The sequence below is a fragment of the Procambarus clarkii genome, chromosome 2, assembly GCF_040958095.1.
Source record: "Procambarus clarkii isolate CNS0578487 chromosome 2, FALCON_Pclarkii_2.0, whole genome shotgun sequence".
In the NCBI taxonomy this organism is placed as follows: domain Eukaryota; kingdom Metazoa; phylum Arthropoda; class Malacostraca; order Decapoda; family Cambaridae; genus Procambarus; species Procambarus clarkii.
In genome coordinates this window covers 18,745,375-18,761,693 of record NC_091151.1, presented here as the reverse complement: position 1 = coordinate 18,761,693, position 16,319 = coordinate 18,745,375, and the positions used below count along the sequence as shown (strand labels likewise).

Sequence of the window (16,319 nt, the reverse complement as noted above, 5' to 3'; positions counted from 1 at the left end):
AACCTGTTCAGGTCCTCTTGGAGGATCCTACAATCCTCATCTGTCACAACTCTTCTCATTAATTTTGCATCATCCGCGAACATCGACATGTTCGCAGATTACAAGAGTAGGATTCTACTCCTGTAAACATGTCATTTACGTATATTAGAAATAGAATTGGTCCCAGCACCAATCCTTGAGGTACTCCACTCGTTACTGTTCGCAAGTCCGACTTCTCGCCCTTTACCGTCACTCTCTGGCTCCTTCCTGTTAGGTAGTTCCTTACCCATGCTAGGGCCTTTCCGTTTACTCCCGACTGCCTCTCATGTTTGATTAAGTCTCATATGCGGCACTATACCAAAGGCTTTTTGGCAGTCCAGAAATATGCAGTCTACCCCCATCCTTCCCCCTCCCCGCTCAGCTCGTTGTTGCCGTGTGGGGGCTTAGTGGGCGGCTGCCGGAGTGTGATGCTCCTTGGGACAGTCCTCTGTCTTTTTCTAGCCTTGTGCTCCTGCTGCCGTCCTCTCCAATTCTGCTGGGCACCTTTTCCTTTTCCTTCTGTTTCGTTTTTCTCCCCCCTCTTCTCCTATCTGCTTGCCGTTTCCTGCCGACCTTTTGCTTGTTCTGGTTCTTCCCTTGGACTTCTTCTATTTTGACGCCCGCGTGCTTGAGGAGGCATACTCTTGCACCCGTAGAACTGTAGTACCCGACGTCGAGAGCGAGGGGAACCTTTTATTGTCAATCCCCCTTTCGTCACTGAACCTGATCTCGACGGACTGTCGATTTCTTAAGGTGGCGTTTGTGGGGCGTATACTCACGACGCACCCCTAGGAGGCCCCGGCAAGATCGGCGATAGCTTCTTGTTGGGTGTCCTGCCTCTAATTGTGGCTCCATGGTGGGTGTGGGGGCACATTCGTGAATGAATTTTCTTTTTTCGTAATGATGATGACCCCTGTTTCGGCTGTTTCTGCTTTACCTTCTCAGGCTCGTGGGGTGGGCGACCAAGCCCCCGAGTCGGTCCGTGTTGGAAGACCGGGCTCTGTAGCCTCCGCTGCATTGGGCCCCGACCTTGCTCCTCCTTTGGCCTCTCTGACTCCTTCCCCTGGCCCCCCTCCCTCCTCTGTGGTTGGGTCGAGCCCCAAGCCCCCAGTGGTGACTACCTCGTCCCCTGGCGCGGCTCCTTCTCTAGTTGTAACTACTGCGCCTTTTAACCCCTCTCTCTCTAGGGGTTCTCACCGCCGTCCTCGTCACGGCCGCCCTTGCTCGATTCCTTCCAGTTCTGCTACCTATCAAGCCTTGTTTGGTCCCGCTTCGTGGGCCAAATATTTTGATCTCCTCCCTCTTGATTCTGCGCCTCCTGCCGATTTCTCCCTCCATCGACATCTCGTTGATTCCGTGGATGCCTCCATTACTTTCAACCCCACTCGTCTTGGTACACGTGTCGTTGCTGCTCCTTCTCAGGATGCTGCTTCCCGCTTGGCTGCCTTATCCTGCCTTGGCGAGACCCCTGTTCGGGTCTCGAAGAACGCTCAGTTGAATGCCAGTGTTGGCACTATTCAGCTCCCGCCCCATGTTGCGACCGGTGTTCGGGACCTACGCGACTGCCATGACGATATTCGACATATCCTTGCTGCCCAGGGCCATTCTATTCTCCAGGTGGACACGTTTACTCGTCCTCCTCGTGGTAGTCGCCGTCAACCCCTCCGGGTTGTGAAGATTACCTTTGATGGTAGGACCCTTCCACCCTCTGTCATTCTTGCTGGTGCCAGGTGCTCTGTCCAGGAGTACATTCCTTCTCCTCGGCTCTGTAACAAGTGCTGGTGGTTTGGGCATGGTGCCCTCCGCTGCTCTGGGACTGTCTCTCTCTGTCCTTTGTGTGATGGCGAAGGTCACTCTAAGTCGGAGTGCACTTCTCCCAAGGCTCGTTGCCTCAACTGCGGTGAGGCCCATCCTACCTTCTCCCGTGCGTGTGTCCATTACAAGCTTGAGGCAGCCATCCTTAACTTGAAGCACCGGGAGCGTTTATCTTTTCCTGAGGCGAGACGCCAGGTTCGCCGGCTCCCGCCTTATGCTAATATCTCTTATGCTCGCGTGTTGTGCTCTTCCTCTCCTCGTCCTTCCCACCTTCCTCAGACTCCCAACCGTTTCCGGGCTTTGGACCTTGATATGCCCACTGCCCCCTCCTCTGTTCCTTTGGGTTCTCTCCCGAAGGATCCACCTCCTGGTCCTCTGTCTGGGGTTCCCCTTCTTTCTACCCGGTCTGTCGTGTCTCCTGTGTCTTCTTCCTCGTCTCCCTCCGTTCCTCCTTCCCATCCTTCCCCTCCGTCTCTTGACTCTCCCCGCCGCCTGTCGGTGCGGGCTGATGTCCATCGCTCTCCAAACGGCCGTCATGTGTGCTCTCGTTCAGCTTCTCCTGCTGAGACACTAGAATCTGTTGCCCAGTACGTGGTTGCTGGGACACCTGTCTCTTTAAGTCAGAAGCGTAAGCCTGGCTCCTCTCCTTCCTCCTTCCCGGCGGGTAAGAAGGTTTCGCTTTCTTCCTTGGCCCCTACTTCTGCTTCTCTCGCTCCTTCCCCTCCCATTTCGGTGGTTGTGTCCCCTGTTCCTGCTATGGAGGTTTCTTTAGCCCCCGCTTCCCTCTCGGTTGCTGCCCTTGCTGAGGTTCGCTCCCCTCTTTCTACCCCCCCTCTTCCTGCTGCTGTCCTTGACTGCTCCTCTCCGTTGTCTCCTCCTCTTCCTCCTCCTCCGGACCCTGCCCGCCCACCTCTGATCTGTTCTCCCGTTTCCTTCCCTCCGTCTTTGCTCAGTTTACCCATGCCCCCTAACCCTGACTTTGCTGACCCTGAACCCGACCCTGATATTCTTTGACCCTGATATTCTTTAACGTGCTCTGTTGCTCTTTCGCCTTTGTTTCTTACTTGTTCTCTGTTTTTGTCCTTTCTCTTCTCGTCGTTGTCCATTCTTCAATGGAACGTTTGAGGTTATTACGCCAATTTCCTGGAACTCCAACTTCTGATTTCGCGGTTTTCGCCTCTTTGTGTCTGTCTCCAGGAGCCGATGCTTGGTGCTCATCCTGGTCGTTTTCGTGGCTATTCCTTTCTCTCTCCCCCCCCCCCCCAGCCGTTGCTGGGGCTTCTAATTCTTCTGCTGTCTTGATTCGTGCTGATGTTCCCTTTGTTCCTTTACTTTTTCCTTCGCCTCTCCATTGTTCTGCTGCTCATATCTTTGTGGGGAAATGGTACACAGTTTGTTCCATTTATCTCCCCCCGAGTGTCCCGCTTTCTCTTCCTGATTTGAAACACCTTCTTGACTCCTTGCCGCAGCCTGTGCTCCTGCTGGGTGACTTCAATTGTCGTCATTCTCTTTGGGGTGACGTTCTGACGAATACCCGGGGTCGCCTTCTTGAGCCGTTTCTCCTCTCTTCTTCCCTGTCTCTTCTGAATTCTGGTGAGCCCACTCATTTGGACTCTCGGACTCGCACCCTTTCTTGTCTTGATCTTTCTCTCTGCTCTTCTTCTCTTTACTTAGATTTCACGTGGCAGGTTCTTGATGACCTCCATGGAAGTGATCATTTCCCCATCCTTGTTTCCTTTTTCTCTTTTCGCCCTTCCCTCTCTTTCCCTAGGTGGCAGTTTGCTAAGGCGGACTGGACCCTATTTACCCTCAGTGCTACTCTCTCTGACCTCTCCCTTCTGCCTCTCTCTCGCTCTCTCCTCCTTTTTCATGACACTGTCTTCAACGCTGCCCTCCGCTCTATCCCTCGCTCTTCCTCTCGGGGTCCACGGAAGTGCGTTCCCTGGTGGAATGCGGACTGTGCTCGGGCTGTCCGCTGTAAGCGTGCAGCCTGGAAGAGGCACCGCCGTAGGCAGACGACCGATTCTTTTCTTTTCTTTCGGAAAGCGAGTGCGGTGGCCCGTAGGGCCATCCGTATGGCTAAACGTGAATGTTGGGCATCTTATGTCTCGACAATATCGTCTGAAACTCCTCTGGCCCAGATCTGGAAGCGTATCCGCAAGATAGCGGGTAAGTTCGTTCCCGATGTTTCACCGGTCCTTCCCCTCCATGATACTCTTGTGGCGGACCCGTTGCAGGTCGCTTTCGTACTGGGTTCCCACTTTTCTTCTGTTAGCTCTGGTCTTCATCTTCCCCAATCTTTTTTTCTTCGTAAACCTGTCCTTGAGTCTCGTCCTTTAGATTTCTGCACTCATCTTCAGCTTCCCTGCATTATGAGATGCTTCGCCATCTCCCTCAATGCACGTCTCAGTATTTACTGAGTCTGTATAATCGGATCTGGGAGTCGTCGTCAGTCCCTGAGGACTGGCTCGATGCCGGTGTCCTCCCTGTTCGCAAACCGGGGTCTCTGGGTACTTCCCCTAACCATCACCTCCTCTCCCCTTCTCAATTTGGTTTCCGCAAGTGCCGCAGCACGACAGATGTCCTGGTGAACTTGGAGGTCTATATTCGTACTGCTTTTGCTGTGAAGACCTCCGTTGTTGCCGTCCTTTTTGACCTGGAAAAGGCTTACGACACCACTTGGCGATATCATATTCTATCTCAACTTCATTCTTTTGGCCTTCGTGGGCATCTCCCTCTCTTTCTCCGCAGCTTCCTCTCCCGTCGTTCCTTTCGGGTGCGCCTTGGTACCACTCTCTCTGCCTCTTTTCAGCAATACGAAGGTATGCCCCAGGGTAGTGTTCTGAGCACGACTCTTTTTCTAGTTGCTCTCAATGGTCTTTTTTCCCTCTCTTCCTTCTGGTGTCTTCTCTGCTCTCTATGTCGATGATCTTACCCTTTGCTGTCAGGGTGATGATTCGCCTCTCCTTCAGCGCCAGCTTCAACTTGCAATTGATGCCGTGTCGTCTTGGGCCACCGATCATGGCTTCAAGTTCTCTACTTCTAAGACTTGTGCCGTGACTTTTACGCGGAAACGGGTTGTTCTTCGTCCCTCTTTGTCACTTTATGGTCATCCCCTTGAATACAGAGATTCCGCGAAGCTTTTGGGGTTATTCCTTGACACTCGTTTGTCTTGGTCTCCCCATATCTCTTACCTCCGTGTTGAGTGCTCTAAGGCCCTTACCCTCCTTCGGGTCTTGTCCCATACTTCTTGGGGGGCAGATAGGCGCACTCTCCTTGCTTTACATTCCTCTCTCGTCCTGTCTAAGCTCGATTATGGTTGCCCTGCTTACTCGTCTGCTTCTCCTTCTACTCTTCGCCGTCTTGATGCTTTGCACCATACTGGGTTGCGCCTCAGTTCTGGTGCCTTTCGTTCGACTCCCGTCCTTAGCTTGCATGTTGACACTGGCTTCCTGTCTCTCCAGGACCGCTGTGATCGCTACTGTCTTCGCTATCTTGCGCGGTCCTTGCAACATCCTTCCTCTCGCCTCTGTCGTGCTTTTACTTTTACCCCTCCTGTGATTCCTGTTCCTCTTCCCCACCTCCCTCTTTCTGTCCGGTTATCTCGCCTCCAGGATTCTCTTTCCGTTCGTATTTCTAATGTTTCTCCTCGTGTTGTTCCTTCTTTGCCCCCATGGAGAGTCCCTCTTCCGCAGTTTTGTACTTCCTTGACCCGTATCACTAAAGCTTTTACCCCTCCTACGGTACTAAAACGCCTTTTCCTTGAGCACTTTTCTTCTCACTCCCGCTCCGTTTCTATCTTCACCGATGGGTCAAAGTCGGCGGACGGTGTTGGCTACTCTGTTGTTTTTCCTGATCGCACTTATATGTGTCGCTTACCTCCGGAGACTTGCATCTTTACAGCGGAACTTTATGCTATTCTCTATGCTCTTCGTCTCCTGCTTTCTCGTTGTCAGTCTTCCTTTGTAGTTGTTGTTGACTCTTGTAGTACCCTCATGGCTCTCGGGTCCTTTAATCCGGTTCATCTGGTACTTGTCGAGATCCAGCATTGGCTGTTTCTTGTTCACAGTAAATTTAAGTCGGTTGAGTTTTGTTGGGTTCCCAGCCATGTTGGTGTGTCTTTAAATGAGCGTGCGGATGCTGCCGCCAAGGAAGCTGTCCGCTCTTGTCCCATCTCTCGTAAAGGCATTCCGTATTCCGACTTTTACCCGGTTATCCATTCCTCAGTCCTTACCCGTTGGCAGGCTTCTTGGTTGTCTGTTACTGGTAGCAAGCTACGTACTCTTAAATGTTGTGTTTCCTCGTGGCCGTCCTCCTTCCACCGTAACCGGCGGTGGGAAACAGCTCTAGCGAGGTTGCGTATTGGCCATACTCGCTTAACCCATGGTCACTTGATGGAGCGCCGCCCTGCTCCTTATTGTCCTAGTTGCATTGTCCCTCTTACGGTCGTGCATGTCCTTCTTGAATGTCCTGACTTCCAGGACGAGCGTGTGTCTTGCTTTCCGACCGCCCCTCGCGGTCACCTGTCCCTCAATAGAATTCTTGGTGACTCGGATACTTTTGATATCGTTCGCCTTATGCGTTTTTGTTCTCGTATTGGCATCCTTGGTGATATTTAGCGCCCTCTGATTATTTTTTGCATTTGATGGTGCTACATAGCCTTCCCGGTTTGGTGCCTTCTTTTGATAATTACTTACTTACCCCCATCCTTCTCTGTCCTGCCTTGTCCTCGTTATTTTATCATAGAATTCCGAAAGGTCTGTTAGGCATGATTTCCCTTTCCAGAACCCCTGTTGATGTTTGTTTACAAACCTAATGTTCTCTAGGTGTACAACAAGTCTTAGCCAAATTATTCTTTCAAGTATTTTGCAGGGAATGCTTGTCAGTGATACATGTCTGTAGTTAAGTGCCTCTTCCCTATCCATTTTTTGGAAAATCGGTACGACATTTGCCATCTTCCAGCAATGGAGCAATTTCCTAACATAATTGACCCATTAAAGATCCTTGCCAGAGGCACGTTGAGGGTCTGCGCGGCCTCTGAGTATTCACGGTGATACTTTGTCTGGTCCAACTGCTTTAGTGGCATCCAGTGTTGTCAGCTGTTTCATTACCTCCTCTGCTGTAACCTCTATATCTTTTTCATCGAGGGTATCGCTTCTAACAATGGGAGCTGCTCAGGCTCGGTTGTGAACATTCCATGAAAACTGGCATTCAGTGCCTCGCAGATTTACTTGTCACTTTCTGTATATACCCCTTCTGTTTTCCTTAGTCTTGTCACTTGGTCATTAACCGACATCTTCCTTCTTATATGGCTATGTAGTAATTTAGGTTGCCTTTTCGCTTTGATCGCAATATCTTTCTTATAATTTCTTTCCGATACTCTTCTTATGTTAATGTAATCGTTCCCAGCTCTATAGCATCTAATTCTGTTGTCCTCTGTCCTTTGTCTTCTGTACTTACTCTACTCCCTCCTGCTTCTCTTTTTGCTTCCTGACACTGTCTATTAATCCATGGGTTATTATATTCCCTCCTACTATTTTCCTTTACTGTTGGTATAAATCTCTCGTTGGTCTCCTTGCATTTCCATATGAGTAGGTCCATCATATCTTGGACTGTCTTTCTTCTATTTTCTTCCTCCCACTGCACTTCTCCCAGGATAGTCCCTTATCCTTCTGTAGTCCCCTTTCCTGTAATCAAGTCTCCTTTCCCGGACATCTTGTCCTTTGGTCACAATTTTAAGTTCCATCATGTAGTCAAAGACTAGGACACAATGGTCACTGGCTCCTAGTGGTATTTCATGTTCCAAATGCTCGATGTCTTCTACATTCTGGGTGAAAATGAGGTCTAATAGGCTGGGCGTATCCCCTCCTCTTTCCCTAGTGTCTTCCTTCACATGCTGTGTTAGGAAATTCCTGTCAATAACATCTACCAGCTTCGCTCCCCAGGTCTCCTCCCCGCCATGGGGATTCCTTGTTTCCCAGTCTATCTCTCCATGATTTAAGTCCACCATGACCAGCAGCTTCGCTCTCATTCTATGCGCTATTGTTGCTGCCTTCTGCAGTTCATCTATACATGCCTTGTTGGTGTCCTCATGCTCCTGCCTGGGCCTTCCACTGTTTGGTGGGGGATTGTAGAGTATCAAGAATACAATCTTCTTTACATCCACTGTCAGAGTTCCATGTATGGAGCTCGTGCTTTCATTGGTACCCGGATTTTCCAGCTCATCAAACTTCCATTTCCGCTTTTCTAAGAGTGCCACTCCTCCTCCCTGTCTCTGTGTCCTTTCTTTTCTTATCACCTGGTACCCCTCTGGAAAGATCGCATCCGAGATCATGCCATTTATTTTAGTTTCCACTATTGCCACTATGTCTGGGTCTGCCTCACTAACTCTTTCTTTTATCTCTTCTGCTCTATTGGATACCCCATCAGCATTGGTGTACCAAACCTTGAGACTCTTCTTGGAAACTCTGGTGCCAGAGTTCCCCCTTTCACCGGGGGGTCTGGGGGGAACTGGGGGGGGTCTGGGGAGCGAATGGGGGCTGTGGGGGTGTCTGGGGATGTGCTGGAGAGGTGCCTGGGAGTGCCTGGTAGGCGAATGGGGTCTGGGCATCTAGGAGGGTAGGAAGGGCATAATGGGTCTGAAAGTTAGGGAGGGTCTGAATGGCATACAGGGGTTGAGAAGTAGAGTGAGACTGAGAGTCAGATAGAGGTTGAGAGGTTGCAGGAGAGAGGGATATTGAGGGCAGAGGACTGAGAGGAGAATGGAGCATGGGTGCTGGGAGTGGAAGAGAGGGTGTATTAGTTAGGGGGGAATAGGGGGTAGGTGGGAGTTTTGGGGTAGAAGAGGAGAAGAGGGAGAGGGAGATGGGGGAAGGTGTTAGGGGGTCACAAGGTGAGGGGGTTAAATGTGGTCTGGAGGTGCATAGGAGGGGTGAGGGTTGGGTGGGGTTTCGGGGTGTGTGGAAGAGGGGTGCAGTGGAAGCTGGGATGGAGTAGATGGAATTGAAGGCAATGGGGTAGAAGGGGCAGGGGAGTAGGAAGGGGTAGTACGGGAGGGGGGATGGGAAGATGGGTTTGGGGAGGGCATGGCTTGACCCACTGGGGTCGTTGACAGGTGTGATGTAGCAGGGGCAGGGGAGTCGTTGGAGAGGTGCAAATGTGGAAGGGGCAGGGGGGTTTTGGGGGGGATGAGGCAGGGGGGTTTTGGGAGGGCTGAGGCAGTGGGGGAGGTATAGGAGGGCTGAGTTGGGGAGGATGTGACTTGAGAGGAGACCTGGGAGGTGACCTGGGATGTGGCCTGGGAGGTGACCTGAGAGGTGAGGCTACCTGAGAGGCTAGGGGTACGGTGTCGTGCTTGCCATCTATTCTTGTGGGCTATTTGCTCATCTTTCGTCATAAACCTCTCTATAAACACATTGTAATGGGTTTCACTTCCTCTGAGTAAATGCTTGTTTCTCATTATGTACTCCACAGCCTCCTCATTGGAGAATTGCACCAGAACAGGTCTATTCTTGGTACAATTGTAAGGTCCAACACGGCCGCTGATATCCACCTCGTTTCCTGCCATTCCTGCTCCAATACATCTCAATATCTCATGCAATTCATATTATTCCATCTCTATCCTTTCTTGTCTTGTTGGTGCCCCAGATTCGAATAATCCGTGTATTATAATAGTCCATCTCCTCAGTAATTCGCTGTCATATTGGTAGCCCCTCCCCTGGAGATTCCCCATCCCAACTGCACTCACTAACCCATCCCTCACTAATCCTCTTGCCTTAGCCATGCTGTTAATCCTTCCTAATTCGTTTGTGATCCGAGCACATTCCCTCTTCCAGTCCTCTCTTCCCTTCCTAACTTCTTCCTGAATATAGAGCATAAGCCCCATATTCAGGGTGTGTGTGTACTCACTTATTTGTACTCGCCTATTTGTGCTTGCGGGGGTTGAGCTTTGGCTCTTTGGTCCCGCCTCTCAACTGTCAATCAACTGGTGTACAGATTCCTGAGCCTACTGGGCTCTATCATATCTACATTTAAAACTGTGTATGGAGTCAGCCTCCACCACATCACTGCCTAATGCATTCCATCCGTTAACTACTCTGACACTGAAAAAGTTCCTTCTAACGTCTCTGTGGTTCATGTGGGTACTCAGTTTCCACCTGTGTCCCCTTGTTCGCGTCCCACCAGTGTTGAATAGTTTATCCTTGTTTACCCGGTCGATTCCTCTGAGGATTTTGTAGGTTGTGATCATGTCTCCCCTTACTCTTCTGTCTTCCAGTGTCGTAAGGTGCATTTCCCGCAGCCTTTCCTCGTAACTCATGCCTCTTAGTTCTGGGACTAGTCTAGTGGCATACCTTTGGACTTTTTCCAGCTTCGTCTTGTGCTTGACAAGGTACGGGCTCTATGCTGGGGCCGCATACTCCAGGATTGGTCTTACATATGTGGTGTACAAGATTCTGAATGATTCCTTATACAGGTTCCTGAACGCTGTTCTGATGTTAGCCAGCCTCGCATATGCCGCAGATTCGCATATTCTTTTTATTCTCGCATATTCTTTTTATGTGGGCTTCAGGAGACAGGTTTGGTGTGATATCAACTCCTAGATCTTTCTCTCAGTTCGTTTCATTAAGTACTTCATCTCCTATTCTGTATCCTGTGTTTGGCCTCCTATTTCCACCACCTAGTTTCATTACTTTGCATTTACTCGGGTTGAACTTCAACAGCCATTTGTTGGACCATTCACTCAGTCTGTCTAGGTCATCTTGTAGCCTCCTACTATCGTCCTCAGTTTCAATCCTCCTCATAATTTTTGCATCATCGGCAAACATTGAGAGAAACGATTCTATACCCTCTGGAAGATCATTTACATATATCAGAAACAGTATAGGTCCAAGGACTGACCCCTGCGGTACTCCACTCGTAACGTCTCGCCAATCTGAGACCTCACCCCTCACACTGACTCGTTGTCTCCTGTTACTTAGGTACTCCTGTATCCAACGGAGTACCTTCCCTTTCACTCCAGCCTGCATCTCCAGTTTTTTCACTAGCCTCTTGTGTGGAACTGTGTCAAAGGCTTTCTGACAATCCAAAAATATGCAGTCTGCCCACCCTTCTCTTTCTTGCCTTATTTTTGTTGCCTGGTCGTAGAATTCAAGTAACCCTGTGAGGCAGGACCTGCCATCCCTGAATCCATGTTGATGCTGTGTTACAAAGTTCTTTCACTCCAGGTGCTCCACTAGCTTTCTTCGCACAGTCTTCTCCATCATCTTGCATGGTATGCAGGTTAGGGACACTGGTCTGTAATTCAGTGCCTCCTGTCTATCCCCTTTCTTGTATATCGGGACTACGTTAGCTGCTTTCCAAATTTCTGGCAGTTTCCCTGTTGCCAGTGATTTGTTATACACCATGGAGAGCGGGAGGCACAGTTCTTCTGCTCCTTCCTTTAGTATCCAAGGGTAGATTCCATCTGGGCCTATAGCCTTTGTCACATCCAATTCTAGTAAACACTTCCTTACTTCCCCGCTGGTAATCTCAAACTCTTCCAGTGGTTCCTGGTAAGCTATTCCCTCTCTTATCTCTGGGATTTCTCCTTGCTCTAAGGTGAAGACCTCTTGGAATTTCTTATTCAGTTCCTCACACACTTCCTTGTCGTTTGTAGTGAATCCTTCTGCCCCTAACCTTAATTTCATAACCTGTTCCTTTACTGTTTTTCTCCTGATGTGGCTATGCAGCAATTTAGGCTGAGTCTTTGCTTTGCTTGCGATGTCATTTTCGTATTGTCTTTCTGCCTCTCTTCTCATCCTAACATATTCATTCCTGGCATTCTGGTATCTTTCTCTGCTCTCCAGTGTCCTGTTATTCCTATAGTTTCTCCATGCCCTTTTACTTTGCTGCTTAGCTAGCCTACATCTCTGATTAAACCATGGGTTTCTCATCTTCATTTCACTGTTTTCCTTTTGGACTGGGACAAACTTGTTTGCTGCATCCTTGCATTTTTGCGTGATGTATTCCATCATATCTTGGGCCGTCTTTTCCCTGAGCTCTGTTTCCCATGCTATATCTGCTAGGCATTTTCTTATCTCCTCATAGTTTCCCTTTCGGTATGCTAACCTTTTGGTTTCGGTATCCCTCCTCGAGTTCAATAACCCTTCTTCAATCAAGTACTCAAACACCAGTACACTGTGGTCGCTCATTCCTACTGGGTCCTCAAAACTGATTTCTCTTATGTCAGAGTCGTTCAGGGTGAAAACCAGGTCGAGTCTCGCTGGTTCGTCATTTCATCTCATCCTTGTGGGTTCACTGACATGCTGGGTTAAGAAGTTTCTAGTCGCCACCTCCAGTAGTTTGGCTCTCCACGTATCCTCGCCTCCATGCGGTTCCTTGTTCTCCCAATCAATCCTGCCGTGATTGAAGTCCCCCATGATGAGCAGGTGGGATCTATTTCTACAGGCAGCAGAGGCTGCCCTCTCAATTATAGTGTTAACTGCCATGTTGTTACTTTCGTACTCTTGACTGGGTCTTCTGTCATTTGGTGGAGGATTATATATTACTGCTACTACTATCCTTGGTCCTCCCATTGGAGGAGGTGTGTGTGTGTGTGTGTGTGTGTGTGTGTGTGTGTGTGTGTGTGTGTGTGTGTGTGAGTGTGAGTGTGAGTGTGTGTGTGTGTGTGTGTGTGAGTGTTAGAGACACAACAAGGACCACGTACCTAAAGATGAGAGAGTAGTTAGCGGAGACATACTGGCGGAGCTGAGTGCTGGTGAGAGGTGCCCAGGCGGAGGAGAGAGTCTCAGTGTGGTGGTAGAAGCCTCTCTCAGGGTTGTACACCCAGTTGGTGCTCCCTGAGAACACACAACGAACATTGTACACAATTGCTGCACTCTTTTAAAACTATTTACTGTAATTTACAACCAGTTTGATAATTTAATAATGATTAACATCTTTTACAGTATAAGTTTTGATTAATTGAGTTCCTTCACATCACGAAACTCTTCTTCTTCTGGTACCTCTAACTTGACGATCACCAGGACGAGAGTTCCAGAGGCGGACACGCGCGCACGCACGCCCACTTCATCACCAACTTAATTACCAGGACACCAACTGTTACTACCAGGACACCAACTGTTACTACCAGGACACCAATTGTTACTACCAGGACACCAACTGTTACTACCAGGACACCAACTGTTACTACCAGGACACCAACTGTTACTACCAGGACACCAACTGTTACTACCAGGACACCAACTGTTACTACCAGGACACCAACTGTTACTACCAGGACACCAACTGTTACTACCAGGACACCAACTGTTACTACCAGGACACCAACTGTTACTACCAGGACACCAACTGTTACTACCAGGACACCAACTGTTACTACTAGGACACCAACTGTTACTACCAGGACACCAACTGTTACTACCAGGACACCAACTGTTACTACCAGGACACTAACTGTTACTACCAGGACACCAACTGTTACTACCAGGACACCAACTGTTACTACCAGGACACCAACTGTTACTACCAGGACACCAACTGTTACTACCAGGACACCAACTGTTACTACCAGGACACCAACTGTTACTACCAGGACACCAACTGTTACTACCAGGACACCAACTGTTACTACCAGGACACCAACTGTTACTACCAGGACACCAACTGTTACTACCAGAACACCAACTGTTACTACCAGAACACCAACTGTTACTACCATGACACCAACTGTTACTACCAGGACACCAACTGTTACTACCAGGACACCAACTGTTACTACCAGGACACCAACTGTTACTACCAGGACACCAACTGTTACTACCAGGACACCAACTGTTACTACCAGGACACCAACTGTTACTACCAGGACACCAACTGTTACTACCAGGACACCAACTGTTACTACCAGGACACCAACTACTGTTACTACCAGGACACCAACTACTGTTACTACCAGGACACCAACTACTGTTACTACCAGGACACCAACTACTGTTACTACCAGGACACCAAATGAGGAAATGAGAGATAGTTGTCACAGCTGGCCAAGTAACTCCCTGTTTTTTTACTTCACTCACTTAAGTGCATAAATATAAGTGATTTCATTCGTGCTTTAAAAATTATGAAATTTAGGTTATTTTAATGATAATTTGTGGGTAACAAATTTTGAGACACTGACATTTTATGTTCTGTGATCTTTTTGTTAGTCTGAATTCTCAACATACTTAGGGACCTTTAACTTTACAAAAGTGATGTAATGAGGAAAGTAGAGTCTTGTAAGTGTACAAAGCAGTGGAGGTGCCATGGACATGGAGAGAGGAGGTACCTCACCTGCACCTGGTGAGATGAGTTACCTCACCTGGAGAGAGGAGTTACCTCACCTAAAGAGAGGAGTTACCTCACCTGCTCCTGGAGAGATGAGTTACCTCACCTGGAGAGAGGAGTTACCTCACCTGCACCTGGAGAGATGAGTTACTTCACCTGGAGAGAGGAGTTACCTCACCTAGAGAGAGGAGTTACCTCACCTAGAGAGAGGAGTTACCTCATCTGCACCTGGAGAGATGAGTTACCTCACCTGGAGAGAGAAGTTACCTCTCCTGGAGGAGTTACCTCACCTACAGAGAGGAGTTACCTCACCTACAGAGAGGAGTTTCCTCACCTAGAGAGAGGAGTTACCTCACCTGGAGAGAGGAGTTACCTCACCTGGAGAGAGGAGTTACCTCACCTGGAGAGAGGAGTTCCCTCACCTGCAGCTGGAGAGAGGAGTTACCTCACCTGGAGAGAGGAGTTACCTCACCTGGGAAGTTGACAAGGCAGCACCTTGCGTCAGGAGGCTGCGTCAACTGGTCGCAGGCCGGAGCGAGGACGCAGGCAGCTGTCGCAACATATTGAGTGGTGCTAGAGTGTGCTTCAAGTCTTATCATTCAGCAGTTTTAATATTTATTACAGACCTACTGAATATTATCATGTGGCAGCATTAACCATCTTCAGTTAAATGACGATAATATTGTGGTATCTCTCAATAGCTACAGAACTGGCCACTGTTAATACTAGTAGATCTGGCTATTCTAGCAACAGATCTGGCTACTCTCAATACTAATAGATCTGGATACTCTCAATACTAACAGATCTGGCTACTCTCAATACTAATAGATCTGGCTACTCTCAATACTAATAGATCTGGATACTCTCACTAACAACAGGTCTGGCTACTCTCACTAACAACAGATCTGGCAACTCTCACTAACAACAGGTCTGGCTATTCTCACTAACAACAGATCTGGCTACTCTCACTAACAACAGATCTGGCAACTCTCACTAACAACAGATCTGGCTACTCTCACTAACAACAGATCTGGCTACTCTCACTAACAACAGATCTGGCTACTGTCACTAACAACAGATCTGGCAACTCTCACTAACAACAGATCTGGCTACTGTCACTAACAACAGGTCTGGCTACTGTCACTAACAACAGGTCTGGCAACTCTCACTAACAACAGATCTGGCTACTGTCACTAACAACAGGTCTGAGAACTCTCACTAACAACAGATCTGGCTACTCTCGCTAACAACAGATCTGGCAACTCTCACTAACAACAGATCTGGCTATTCTCACTAACAGCAGATCTGGCAACTCTCACTAACAACAGGTCTGGCTACTGTCACTAACAACAGGTCTATCAACTCTCACTAACAACAGATCTGGCTACTGTCACTAACAACAGGTCTGGCTACTCTCACTAACAACAGATCTGGCTACTGTCACTAACAACAGGTCTATCAACTCTCACTAACAACAGATCTGGCTACTGTTACTAACAACAGGTCTGGCTACTCTCACTAACAACAGATCTGGCTACTGTCACTAACAACAGATCTGGCTACTGTCACTAACAACAGGTCTGGCTACTGTCACTAACAACAGGTCTGGTAACTCTCACTAACAACAGGTCTGGCTACTCTCACTAACAACAGGTCTGGCTACTCTCACTAACAACAGATCTGGCTACTGTCACTAACAACAGGTCTGGCTACTCTCACTAACAACAGGTCTGGCTACTCTCACTAACAACAGGTCTGGCTACTCTCACTAACAACAGGTCTGGCTACTCTCACTAACAACAGGTCTGGCTACTCTCACTAACAACAGGTCTGGCTACTCTCACTAACAACAGGTCTGGCTACTCTCACTAACAACAGGTCTGGCTACTCTCACTAACAACAGGTCTGGCTACTCTCACTAACAACAGGTCTGGCAACTCTCACTAACAACAGGTCTGGCTACTCTCACTAACAACAGGTCTGGCTACTCTCACTAACAACAGGTCTGGCAACTCTCACTAACAACAGGTCTGGCAGTAATTAACAACATGAGGTACACTCGGCTACTGGGTTGACCTCATCACCTCACGGGTAAACTATGCTCCACGTGAAGGTTGGTGTGAGTAGTGTAAACACGGACAAGTACCGGCCGTTTTGTTTTT

At 48.8% G+C, this 16,319-nt stretch overlaps 1 protein-coding gene across 1 annotated transcript in view; it reads right to left on the bottom strand.

Moving 5' to 3' along the window:
• LOC123749663 (uncharacterized) overlaps positions 1 to 16,319 on the bottom strand; it is a 185,864-nt gene that overhangs the window by 151,171 nt on the left and 18,374 nt on the right. Inside the window, exons 3-4 of the mRNA XM_069323920.1 lie at positions 14,630 to 14,707; positions 12,539 to 12,671 (exon numbers count right to left, since the gene is read on the bottom strand). Coding sequence (XP_069180021.1) covers positions 12,539 to 12,671; positions 14,630 to 14,707 — 211 coding nt within the window. The remainder of the gene's footprint in view (positions 1 to 12,538; positions 12,672 to 14,629; positions 14,708 to 16,319) is intronic.